We start from the raw sequence: 12,660 nt of genomic DNA, 5'->3' as shown, positions 1-12,660 counted from the left end.
GTCTTATTCTATGAAGTCAAGAATGTATGTCGGTAAATTTTCATGATATTTGAAGGTGTTTTGATATGTTAACCAGAGGTGCAAATTTGGACAAAAAATCCAAAAAAACAATATTTTTCAAACTCTAAAAGAAATAAAAAAAAAAAATTCGGGCTACGGAAAATATCTGCGCTCGGAATAAAAAATTTAATTTTTTTTTTTCAAGGCGCGAATTTTTTCCGCGGCCTGGAATAAAAATTCCGGGGCGCGGAAAAAATGTGCGGCCTGGGCATTTTTAAAATTTCACTCAAAAAATGGTTATTTTTAATAAATTAATTTTTTTGTTGGGTATTTTAAAAAAAATCGGCTCGTTTGGTTCTGGCCTTGTAACTATTCATTTCACCTAAGGTAACTCAAATTTTGAGTTTAAATCCGGACCATTCGATATGTGTTTGACACGATACTCAAGGACAATTGAATTCCAACTTGGACGGATTGATCTATTCTGATCAGATGGTTCGGATCTAAACTCAAAATTTGAGTTACCTCAGCAGATCCTAAACTCCGCCTTCTAGGCACCGTTGCTCTGAGCGTCTCCTCGCCAAGAGAAAAAAAAGGTAGAAAACATAATAAAAAAAATGAGAGCCCTCTTCCTCTCTCACTTGTCCTCTCCTTCTCCCACTCTCCGATCAAAAATTAACATTGCACGCTTCTACTGCGCCTCTCCGATAACGCCCAGTAGATTTCTCTCCATTTCAAGCACTAGAGGTCTATATACTCGTTTCCAGCCATCACTCCTCTCTGTCACGAGCAAGACCATGTCCAGCTCCAGCTCCAGCCAATGCTCCGTTTCGCGGGAAACCACTTCAACTGAAAGTGGAGAGGCTTCTCGTGCTTTCAATTGCTTGGATGGGATCCGTACTCTTGTTGAATCCGGACGATTTAAGGTCTCTTTGACATTATAATTGATTTAATTTGCGGACTGTTATGATATATTGAGAGAAATTGGGTTAATTTTGGAGATAAAGAGAGATTTTTGTGAAACCGAATTGCCGAAATTGGTGAAAACTTTAGACCTTGAGATTCTTTTATCAGGCATTCGTTTTAATCATATATGCGGTAACAGTGGCATAGAAAGAAGGGTTTGGACTTTGGAGGAACATTGTAAAAATTATGCAAATTTTGAATTTATGTGGCAACAAGTTAACCATAAACCTTGGCTGAAACCACTTCAACTGATAGTGAGAAGGCTTCTTGTGCTTTCAATTGCTTGAATGGGATCTGTATTCTTGCTGAATCCAGATGATTTAAGGTCTCTTTGACATTATAATTGATTTAATTCGTGGACTGTTATGATATATTGAGAGAAATTGGGTTAATTTTTGTAATCTGGGAGAATTTAGGGAGGATAGGAAAGAGAGATTTTTGTGAAATCAAATTGCCTAAATCGGTGAAAACTTTAGACATCATTTAAATTATATATGTGGTAGTGGCATAGAAAGAAGGATTTGGAGGCACATTGTAAAAATTATGCAAAATTTGAATTTATGTGGCAACAAGTTAACCATAAACCTTGGCTGAAACTAATTCAATTACTAATTCCCCCTTTAAATTTCTGATCTATTTTATTGCCTCTCATGACAGGCATGGTTCTTAGATCAATATGGGGTACTTCATGATGGGAAGAAACCATATCCTGGTGCCATTTCTACATGTATGTTAATTTAATTCATTATTTTTTTTCTTTCCAAGTAATTTCTGAAATACCCTACATAAACAGCAATGAGTTCTTTTATGCAAATAGAAGTTTCGATATAGACTGATAAAGGGGTAAATTGTTCCAAAAAGATTAAGAAGGGTTAACTTTGACATTTCGGTTTTTGCTTTTCAGTGTTTAGTAAAAAACATACAATGTAATATCTTGAATTTTTAATTTAGACAGTAATGGTTTTTCCTACCTCATGATGTAGTAACTTCACTTGCTGAATTTTTCTCGCACATCCTGAGAGAGCTAACTTAATATTTTAGGAATTTTGCCCCAAACATTTATCTGATAATTTCGCTTGCTGATATTGACTTGGTAGTAGAGAAGCTAGCAGCAAGAGGGGCTAAAATGGTAATTATAAGCAATTCATCTAGAAGAGCAGTTGTTACAGATGATAAGCTTAAATCTCTTGGGTTCAACCCGTCTCTATTCCTTGGTGCTATTACCAGTGGAGAACTAACCCATCAATTTCTTTTGAGGTATAATAATATATTATTCCATAAAGTTCAGTAAGAAAATTTACCTTTCGTTAGATCTAGCTCTTAATGTTTAATTATAATAATAAGAATAAATTAGGAGAGATGATTCCTGGTTTGCTACTCTGGGAAGAAGATGCATCCACATGACATGGAATGATCGAGGGGCAATATCTCTTGAGGTAGTCTAAATTGGTTGTATTCTATATTAATCTTCCTATGTTAGCTTAACATATGTAATAATGTGAACTTTTGCAAATGCTTTCATGTGTTAATTATTCATAGGGTTTAGGTTTAGAGGTGGTGAGTAGAGTGGATGATGCTGAGTTTATCCTGGCGCATGGCACTGAAGCACTAGGTTTACCATCAGGCGGTTCAGAACCTATGGATTTGGAGGGTCTTGAGCAGATTTTAGAACTATGTGCAAAGAGACAAAAACCGATACCTATGGTGGTTGCTAATCCAGATTATGTCACGGTCGAAGCACGTAACTTGCGTGTGATGCCTGGTGCTTTACTGTTATTCTATTATTTCTTTTGGCTATGCCATATAATATAGTATAATACTAATCAGAGTGAGGCTACGGTACTATGCATAGCGCACAACGTTACATACCATTGCTCCATATATCTGTTTTCAGATTTTAAACGGTTGATCAAAACCGCTCAACATGATCTCCATATGAAAATGTATTTGGTGATTAAATTTATATATTTTTATATTTTTTATACTTTTTTTTAGATAGGTAGAAAATCACTAAATTTTAATTGTCTAGAATCGCGAGTATGAATCCTCTGAGGTAACAAAATATTTGAGTTTAGATCTGGACCGTCTGATCAGAATCCGGGTCAATCCGGCCCGGGATGGAATGCACTGGCCCCTTTAATAAAGCAGATCGGACGGTCCGAATCTAAACTCAAAATTTCTATTACCTCAGGGATATGAATTCTAGAATCTTTAGATCAAGTGATTTCCTAGCTGTCTAAAAAAATAGTAAAAAATTCTGAAAAATGTAAAATTTGGTCTTCAAGTTCATTTTCATATGGAGGTCATGCTGAGCTGTTCGGATCGACCGTTTGGACTTTGAAAATGGAGATATGGAGCCATAGTACAGGCTGGTGTGCACTATGCATTGTACCGTAGCTTCACTCATACTAACAAATAAGGTGATTGGCATTGGTCAGGTACTCTAGGGGCTAAGTATGAGAAACTGGGCGGAGATGTGAGATGGATGGGAAAGCCTGATAAGGTATTATACTTGTGTTCTACCCGTGTTTCATTTTGGGTTCTCATACATATCTTTTGTTTCATTTTAGGTGATATATGAATCAGCAATAGGGTTAACAGGTATTGACCCGAATGAATGCATAACAGTAGGTGATTCTCTGCACCATGACATAAAAGGATCAAATAGAGCGAACATTCAATCGGCATTTATCACTGGAGGCATACATGCTGACGAATTGGGTCTTGGTTCTTTCAGTGAAACGGCCAGACCTGATGCCGTGTATTCTCTATGTACCAAGTTTGATGCCTATCCCAACTTTGTTTTGCCTTCTTTTACATGGTAGAATTAATGAATTAAAATTTCCTTGATTAGAGAACATATTGGATTTGTAATTTATATATTTGCTTCTGTCACTGGCAGCGAAGAACATTTTACAAATATTTTGAAAAGGAGGTTAGGTATTCTTGGTTGAATACATGTTTTTTGTGATTATTCTCATAAAATACTCCTGATAGTGTTACTGACGGTAACCTTAATTGAACAATTTAAATCAGTCTAGCCACAATCACAAAATAGGCAACACTTTTTTTGATGAAATATATGCTTACATATTGAGAATGCTTGTTTGTCCTTGGCCATTCTCTTCACACACATTGAAAAGCTGATTCAACACCAAATATGAACAAGATACAAACATGAAAACAATAACATAAGTAGGTGAGGAATGAGAGTAAATGATCGAGGCATGGCTCGATACCAGTAAATTCCTGTCTATAATGTGCACATGTAATGTAGTATCAGTTGGCCTTGTACTTAGCTGCAAATTCAACAATATTTTTATACGAGCTTCCATCTTCTCTCATTGCCTCTTGAGCCTTCTCTCTCCATTTCTTTGCATTTCTCCTATATTCCTCACACCTCTCTCCTTCCATCACCTCACTTATGCACCTTACAATCTCTTCTCTCTTCACCAACCCGCCACTCTCTGGTTTAACCCGTTTTCCAACCTCCCAAACCCCTTCAACATATTTTGCATTCATCGGTTGATCCGTCCACTGAGGCATCCCCACCATTGGCACGCCTAGCACGAGTGCCTCCACAGTTGAATTCCAACCGCAATGCGAAAAGAAGCACCCCACTGCTTGATGTGCCAACACCTCCAGTTGCGGGCTCCAAGAGACTATAACCCCTCTGTCTTTCACTTTCTCAGCAAAATTTTCAGGTATGTTGTCAGCTTCTACTGACCTGACGACCCACAAAAATGGCTTGCCACAGTTGTGGAGTCCATATGCCAGTTCCTCCATCTGGGCCGGGTCTAGGCAGGCCATGCTGCCGAAGGATGTATACACGACTGATTGTGGTGGTTTTGATTCGAGCCATGCAATGCAAGGGGTTGTGGTTGGCGTGTAGAGGTGGAAACCATACGATGTGTCAGACGGAAGGTGGTTGTCGAGGTACGAAGACGGTACGGTTGGCCCGATTGTTTTACCACGCCATTTAGACTCCATGTACTTTGCTTCCTGAAATTATACATGACATTGTTTTTGTGAAAGAAAACAAACGAAGCAATTAAATTGTATGTCAAGCAATTTAGAATTCCTTGCAATAATTTGATTGAGGCTCTGCAGATTTGACTTCTACTCAATCATTGTTCAATCATACAACAATTGATAGTAGTATAGTCCTTGTACTATTATGGTTTTATTTTATTTTTCTTTGAATAACTTTTGGTTTTGTTGACTTTTGAAATATCTTTATCATGAAGCCTCAGCACTACTGTCATCATATAACTAATGTGGATATATATATTTAGGAGCTAAAGACAAGTTGCCAAATACCAGTAGTTACTGATACATCTTGTTTTTAACTTAACTACCCACTTTTTCCTCAATAGAAACAAGTGTAAAGAAATACTGTTTTTCCAAAAATAAAGAGGGAAATAGTATATTTTATGAAGTAGGCAAACCTCAGGTTCAAGTTCATAGAAAGAGTTAACAAGCACATCATCTGCCTTATTTAGCCACTTGAATTGTGCCACAACCATCTCCAAATAAGCTGGGTACGGCCCGGCCCCAAGCATAAATGACGACAAATCCTCGGGTTCAAGAACGGGCAATCCGGGCACCACAAACGGGCTCGTCTTGACCGGCACCTTGACCTGATCCTCCCATGTGTGTCCATACACCACGTTCACGGCACATGGTTGTGTGAAGAATGCGGCAGATGATACTCCGTGCCGCCTTGCCACTTCACCTGCCCAAGGAAGGAATGCATCATACACTAAAACCCTGACCGGCCGACGCTCGGTCGACTCAGACCGGAGTAGGTTGTCTAGTGTCTCTGAGCCGGTGATCTCGAGCCGGGCCAAGTAATCCGTGACAGAGTTGATCTGTGATATTCATATCTTCTTGTTAATTTTTCTTGACTTAAATTATTATCATATTGATTTGGAGCTAATTTATATCTCAAAGCTGTAATACAATATTGTAGCAGGAAAATAAAAGAAGAGAATCTTTGCAAAAAGCACCTATGAAATAATTTTGCAACAACTTGCTGCAAACAGTTTATGAATTTCAAAAAAATAGTTACAATATGTTTTTCTTTCAGAAAAGACCCTATAAAAATGAATTTGCTAGTTGCATACAATTCAGGGAAGTAAAATCTTATACAACCAAAAGAAAAATAATGACAGCAAGTGCAGATTCTGGTTAAGAAAAAAAGATACAAAATAAAAAAATAAAAAAACAGTAAAAACAAAAGCACTAGAAAAGTAGAAATAGTTAATTAGCCTTAGCAGAGCATGACTTATTCAGTATTGATTATATCATATGTTCCTTGTAATACACACAACTAGAAAATCCAAGAGAACAAATTAAATAATTGACTGAGTACAATTGAATCGGACGGTCTGAAATTGAGTTTGTGATAGACTGATAGAGTGATAGTGTTGAGTTTGTGACCTTGAATGTGTGATCTTTTTGTATTTAAATATAAGATATACTACCAGCAAAAAAAGTAGCAGATATGATATGATACAGGAATTGACATCCCCTCAGGTTACCTGACTGAGTACAATTGAATCGGACGGTCTGAAATTGAAAATTTTAACTTGACATGAATCTCAAAGCACAAATAATAATACCGAATTATCTTGATTGAATCAAATCTTGTACAATTGAAATGAAATACGCTTAAGATGTCACGACCTTGGTCACGATCAGTAAGAGATGAGGTTGAAAAAGATGGGCAATTAGTAAGAAGGAGCGAAGAGACTGACAGAGCTTTTCTCACAGAGCTTTCGTAAATTCCTTTATCACATCGAACCTATCGAACCTACTCAGAAATTCCTTTATCACAACTAACAAAGCTTTTCTCAAAGAAAAAGAAGAGAGCTTTTGTAAAGGTATTAATTAGTGGAGAATAAAAAGAGACCACTCCACCTAAAATATTCATTTCCACTATCGTTAAATAAAAAATAAACATAGACTACTGTACAAAGTCTTCTCCACACTTCTCCTCAGAACTCAACACTGGTGCTCTTTACTCTACACACATCTCTCACATTCACTACTCAGATCTAAGGTTCTTTCCTAATAGCCTCTTCAAAGAAATCTACAAAGCAAAATGGCAGGGAATTTGATAACCTCTTTGCTCTCTCTAGCAACCAATTTGCTCCCCTCAATTAGAGCCTCTGTGCAGGCTCCTTCCTCTTCCTCAAATTCTAATAACTCGGAAAGGGGGCGTGCTCGAGCTTTTGAGAAGGATCTGGAGAGGCTGATGCGAACTCTGAAGCGGATCAAGGCCACACTGTATGATGCTGAGGAGAGGGAGATCAGAGATCGTTCTGTAAAGCTATGGCTCAAGGAGCTGAAGAAGGTCGCTTATGATGCCGAGGATGTGCTCAGCGAGTACCAGTATGAGGTCACCCGTGTCCAACTAGAGACAAGAAAGACTTTTCAAGTTTCAGGTTCTCACGAGACAGAGAAGATGGAGGTTAGTACCTCGTGCATATAGATATTAAAAATTATCTTACTTGTGCAAGTGTTATTTTTCTTCTTGTGTGGTACTAAAACTTAATAGAGGATGCTTCAATTATTTATTTTTTTTTTAGCTAGATTGGTATCCACATAGGGGTGAAAACGAGTGCGTATCCTCTGAGATATCTCAACTTTTGCGTGACCGACGTGTCCGGTGCCTATTCGGGGGTGATGTAGGGGGTCAGTGTCATGTGGGCTTTGAGATTCGTGCAGAACGTCTTTAAACGGTTAGGATTTTTCATAAAGTCACGCAAAGTTTGAGATATCTCAGAGGATACGAATTCGGGTGAAAACGGAGTCAGATGTTATCCATTCCGAATCCGCTCCGTATCCGGATTTGATCCGAATTCGGATAAAAAAGATTGATTTTAACGGATAGAGGTGCTTCAACGGATCACAAATCAGCACGTATCTGAATCGGATTTTACGATCAATTCTATCTCCGATATCTAACTACGTGACTTTTGCAAGTCGGAAAAGGATTATATATTAACCACATTTATTTTCCGTTATGATTGTGGGACTAAAGTTATATCTGAATCATCCGGACAACAGACCTAGCCAGCGCATCTTTTTCGCTGCTTTATGAGGCTCGTACTTCGAGCAAGGCTTTGACTAGCTTGAAATCTTTGACTCGTTTATTTAATTTTAAACGAAAAGGCTGTTGCTGCCATATATATAATATTACAAAGGCAGTTAGCCATCTAGCTGCGCTTTGAATATATTTTTTTTTATATAAATTTCTGTTAATAATTGTCTCCATTTTAAATCCAGCCGGCATTCAATTATATCTTTGATTTTAATTTGATATTTCTATAAATTTTAATTACAAATTTAAATAAACTAACTTAAGTTATTCATTCATTTTCATATTTGAATTTTGTTAATTAGTATTTGTATCTTAAAGTTTAAATAATTCAATTATCAGACAATTATTTATTTCATATCCGTATTCGAATCCGTATTCGTAAATTATCCGCTCCGTATCCGCATCCGTTTAAGACGGATTTGGTTTTGAATTTTGATATCCGTTTATTATCTGTATCCGTATTCGTATCCACTCATTATCCGATGAATGCAAATATGGTATCAGCATTATCCACTCTAAACCCACTCCGTTTTCACCCCTATTAATCCACCGGAATGTGTGGTCACTTGTTATATTATCAGCTTTTCCAATCTAACATCAGAGTGGTCACATAATATAATAAATTTCCAATCTAATTATCATTTTTAAGTTAACAAATTATGAATTTTGGCATAGTTATATAATATATACATTTATTTTTGGACAGTACATTGTGCAAATTCCTGATGGCATGGTTGATCGGCTTAAAAAAATAAGAAGTCGATTTGATGAAATTGCGAATGATCGTGAGGCTCTTCATTTAAGGGAGAGTGACGGGGTGAGACGTTTGAACAATAAAATTTTACGACCCCCAACGGGTCACATGGTAGATGAGGCAGGTATTTTTGGGAGAGATGCTGAAATAGAGGAGGTAATCAATTTGTTACTATCTGAAAAAGAAAAGCCCTTTTCGGTAATTTCAATTATTGGAAAAGGTGGTCTTGGAAAAACGACCATTGCCCAACTGGTCTACAAAGATGAGAGGGTAACCCGGTGCTTTGATTTATTTGGGTGGGTATGTGTCTCTGAAGAATTTGATGTTGGGAGACTCACTAAAGCAATCATTGAATCAGTCACCGAAAAAAATTGTGGTTTGAGTGAGTTGAGTTCATTACAAAAGGAGCTTGCAACAACTGTGAAGGGAAAAACAATAGTGCTTGTTCTAGATGACGTGTGGAACGAGAATCAAAGTCTTTGGGACTTGTTAAGAGTTCCTTTTAAAGAAGCAAAGCTGGTCAGAATTCTCGTGACAACAAGAAATAAAAAGGTTGCAGATGTCATGCAAACAACGACCTGTTTTAGGCCAACTAACATGCCTGAAGATTCGTGCTGGCAGTTGTTTCAACATTATGCATTTTGTGGTACAAGTGACACTATGCCACCACACTTGGTAAATATGGGAAAGGATATTATGAGGAAGTGTGGTGGGTTGCCATTGGCCGTGAAGTCGATTGCAAGCCTCCTTAGGCATGAAACAGATGAAGAAAGGTGGAGAGAGATTCTAGAAAATGATCTTTGGGAGTCCTATCCATCAAATGATGTATTCTCAGCACTTCAGATCAGTTATGCTCATCTACCTGCCCACCTTAAGCCGTGTTTTTTATTGTGCTCAATGTACCCAAAAGATTACTTATTAGGAAAGATGCGTTTGATAGAGTTATGGATTTCTCATAGCTACATTGAGTCCAAGGGCAAAAGAAAAATCAGAGATATTGGTGTTGAATATTATGAGGAGTTAAAACAGAGGTCCTTTGTTGATGATTTTTCAAGTGGATCTGAAGAATGTTGTAAGTTGCACGATATAATCCATGATCTTGCTCGACTTAATTCTGAGAATGAACATTATTCGGTGGAGATCAATCAACTACTTGATATTCAAATGGAATACGTTCCGCAAGAAGCATGTCATTTATATGTAGGTGGTTTCTCTGGATATGTAAATCAAGTTCTCCAACAAAATCTGATGGGTTTAAGAACCCTTTCTATCGATATGAGCCGATACTCTGGAGATTTAGAGCACGAGTTTTGTAACCTCACAAAATTTGAAGCACTCAGGGTATTGGAATTGAAAGGGTATGATTTGACAGGAATTCTTGATTCCATTTCCAAGTTGAAACATCTAGCCTATCTTGATGTTAAGTCTTACAATCTTAAAACATTGCCATTATCCATTGGCCTCCTTTACAACCTACAGACTTTAATTCTTGATTGCTTTTGCCTTGAATGTCTACCTGAAAGTATTGGCTCACTTAGTAACTTACGGAGATTAATTATTAAGTGTCCATATCTTAAAACATTGCCATTATCCATTGGCCTCCTTTACAATCTACAGACTTTAATTCTTGATTGCCAATACCTTGAATATCTACCTGAAAGTATTAGTTCACTTAGTAACTTACAGAGATTAATTATTGAAGCAGCTAAGTCAATGGATTATCTCCCGCATGGGCTTGTTAATTTTCCAGCAATAAAGACAATGAAAGCATGGTTGAAAGTTCCAAATGTAGCTTGGTTAAAGGATATGGTGGACCTTGAAGGAAATCTCATTATTTATGGAGTGAGTAATTTAAAAGATGCCCAGTGTGCTAACATGAGAAATAAGTGCAAACTTGAAGGTTTGTATATAAGCTTTAATCCTGATTATGCTGATTGGGTTGAACATCAGAATACGCTGTATATAGACCTCAGACCAGAAATAAGTGTCCATGATGCCGATTTTTCTTTGTTAGAATCCCTCCAGCCGCATCCTAACCTCAAAAAACTTGGAGTACGATTTTATTCTTCTGCCACAGTGCCGGGATGGATGTGTGATCCATGTTCCTTGCCATCAATTCAAGAAATCTTGTTATATGAGTGTGACAATATTCAATCTCTTCCATTCACCAATCTTCACACTCTCAAGCACCTCACTGTTTGGGGTTGTGATAGTTTCCGAGTTCTACAGCTAGAGCAGCTGTCCCCCCAGCTTGAGAAATTGCAGATCTCTTGTTGTGGCTACCTTGAATTGATTACTGGACTAGGGAATCTGGATATGTTGGCTGCACTGAAAATTTCCTGCTGTGAAGTCCTGAAATCAATAACAATGGATGGACTAGAGTTGGTGGAATCTACTGATCCAATTGGTGATTCCTCTCATGGAAAGCCACATATTGGCCGACAGAGCATTTCAACACTGACAAGGTTGGAAATCTTGTTAGATGAATGTGACGAGATTCAATCTCTTCCATTCAACAATCTTCACACTCTCAAGCACCTCGTCATTCGTTATTGTGGTTTCCGAGTTCTAAAGCTAGAGCAGCTATCCTCCCAGCTTGAGAAATTGGAGATTTCTGATTGTGGCTGCCTTGAGTTGATTACTGGACTAGGGAATCTGGATATGTTGGCTACACTGAAAATTTCCTCTTGTGAAGTCCTGAAATCAATAACAATAGATGGACTACAATCGGTGGAATCTACTCATGAGCCAATTGGTGATTCCTCTCATGGAAAGCCACGTATCGGCCAACAGAGCATTTCAACACTTACAAGGTTGGAAATCATATTATGTAAATTGCTTTGTGCTCTGCCAGATGGATTGATTCCATCAATTGAGACTGCCCTGACAGAGCCATTCACCACTTATGTCCGTGTTCTTCACTGCGGTTGCACTAACATTGAAATTGGGGATCTACATAAATCAAATCAGGTTCATAAATTTTTCTATTATAATAATTATTACTATTTCAATATTTAGATTTTAGACCACTGAACTTTTTTTGCTTTTATGTAACCATAAGCCTTGGTAGGATTTGTTGACTAATCAAGCTGCAAAATTACCTGTTTCGACAAATAAACATTTCATATTTATATTACTTGTTTGTTGCTGCTACAAAATTAAGCTCTTGTCCAACTTTTTTTGCAGCGTCTATTCGATGATTGGTTCCTTTAGCCCCTCGTAGAGCCTTCAAATTTTCTTCGCTTCTTAAAGAACGATTAGGCAAGCCAACAGTCAATTTTTGTATTACCCAATTTTTTGTCGTCATCCTTATCTCTACTATTTTTTTTTTTAGCCAATTTGTGTATGGTAATTGGCAGTGTTAATTAAAACGAACCTTTTGAAGGAACAAAACCTACTAAGCTGATCCTTTTGAGTGGAAAACAAATCTTTGGTCCCGTTTTTGTTATTGCACTCCAAAATTTTCGCATCTTTTATATATATATATTTGTAATATGAGGTATTTTTGGTTCCTTTTGTTAAAGCAAATTTTCTATACAATTAATCCATTACCCTGTATTAATTTTTATATTATTTATAAATAAAAATACTGTATTTATGTATACCTGTTATATGATCTCTTGAGGCCAGTCCATCAACAAGCTTTCTGAATGTAGTCATTGTGATTTTGAAGCAAAGATCTTCTGTGATTTAATCTTTACAAAAGAAATATGTTGTGGGTGAAATGTAGAGAGAAGCCGGGTCAAAAATTTCATCACTACATAGATCTTGTACGAAAAATTGAGGCACTACATTTTAAAAATTTCATCACTAAAAATTGAGGAGTGAGAAC

At 37.2% G+C, this 12,660-nt stretch overlaps 3 protein-coding genes across 3 annotated transcripts; 2 read left to right on the top strand and 1 right to left on the bottom strand.

The window, feature by feature from the left end:
• The first annotated feature begins 595 nt into the window (after window positions 1-595).
• LOC144547861 (uncharacterized) lies at window positions 596-3,951 on the top strand. Its single transcript, XM_078296547.1, has 7 exons — window positions 596-926; window positions 1,624-1,693; window positions 2,064-2,223; window positions 2,321-2,402; window positions 2,506-2,728; window positions 3,405-3,469; window positions 3,537-3,951. Exons 1-7 carry the CDS (start codon window positions 618-620, stop codon window positions 3,789-3,791), a joined length of 1,164 nt encoding a protein of 387 aa, XP_078152673.1. The 5' UTR covers window positions 596-617; the 3' UTR covers window positions 3,792-3,951.
• Window positions 3,952-4,173: 222 nt separating this feature from the next.
• On the bottom strand, window positions 4,174-5,849 carry LOC144547862 (UDP-glycosyltransferase 79-like). Its single transcript, XM_078296548.1, has 2 exons — window positions 5,415-5,849; window positions 4,174-4,968 (listed from the first exon to the last, which is right to left on the bottom strand). Exons 1-2 carry the CDS (start codon window positions 5,526-5,528, stop codon window positions 4,246-4,248), a joined length of 837 nt encoding a protein of 278 aa, XP_078152674.1. The 5' UTR covers window positions 5,529-5,849; the 3' UTR covers window positions 4,174-4,245.
• A 1,223-nt stretch (window positions 5,850-7,072) lies between these two features.
• Window positions 7,073-12,430, top strand: LOC144547737 (uncharacterized). Its single transcript, XM_078296438.1, has 3 exons — window positions 7,073-7,441; window positions 8,781-11,798; window positions 12,015-12,430. The coding sequence occupies exons 1-3, from the start codon at window positions 7,073-7,075 to the stop codon at window positions 12,039-12,041; spliced, it is 3,414 nt and encodes a 1,137-aa protein (XP_078152564.1). The 3' UTR covers window positions 12,042-12,430.
• Window positions 12,431-12,660: the final 230 nt, after the last annotated feature.

This window comes from Carex rostrata, chromosome 32 (genome assembly GCF_964058835.1).
Source record: "Carex rostrata chromosome 32, lpCarRost1.2, whole genome shotgun sequence".
Classification (NCBI taxonomy): domain Eukaryota; kingdom Viridiplantae; phylum Streptophyta; class Magnoliopsida; order Poales; family Cyperaceae; genus Carex; species Carex rostrata.
The sequence above is the reverse complement of the archived record's forward strand: the minus strand, read 5'-3'. Positions and strand labels throughout refer to the sequence as shown.

Excerpts from the sequence above, each read along its gene's own strand:
- LOC144547861 (XM_078296547.1), top strand. The coding sequence starts at position 618 with ATGAGAGCCCTCTTCCTCTCTCACTTGTCCTCTCCTTCTCCCACTCTC. Across the intron at positions 2,224-2,320 it reads ACCCATCAATTTCTTTTGAG|GAGAGATGATTCCTGGTTTG; the intron begins GTATAATAATAT and ends AGAATAAATTAG. Across the intron at positions 3,470-3,536 it reads GGATGGGAAAGCCTGATAAG|GTGATATATGAATCAGCAAT; the intron begins GTATTATACTTG and ends GTTTCATTTTAG.
- LOC144547862 (XM_078296548.1), bottom strand. The coding sequence starts at position 5,528 with ATGCTTGGGGCCGGGCCGTACCCAGCTTATTTGGAGATGGTTGTGGCA. Across the intron at positions 4,969-5,414 it reads TCTATGAACTTGAACCTGAG|GAAGCAAAGTACATGGAGTC; the intron begins GTTTGCCTACTT and ends GTATAATTTCAG.
- LOC144547737 (XM_078296438.1), top strand. The coding sequence starts at position 7,073 with ATGGCAGGGAATTTGATAACCTCTTTGCTCTCTCTAGCAACCAATTTG. Across the intron at positions 7,442-8,780 it reads ACGAGACAGAGAAGATGGAG|TACATTGTGCAAATTCCTGA; the intron begins GTTAGTACCTCG and ends ATTTTTGGACAG. Across the intron at positions 11,799-12,014 it reads ATCTACATAAATCAAATCAG|CGTCTATTCGATGATTGGTT; the intron begins GTTCATAAATTT and ends CTTTTTTTGCAG.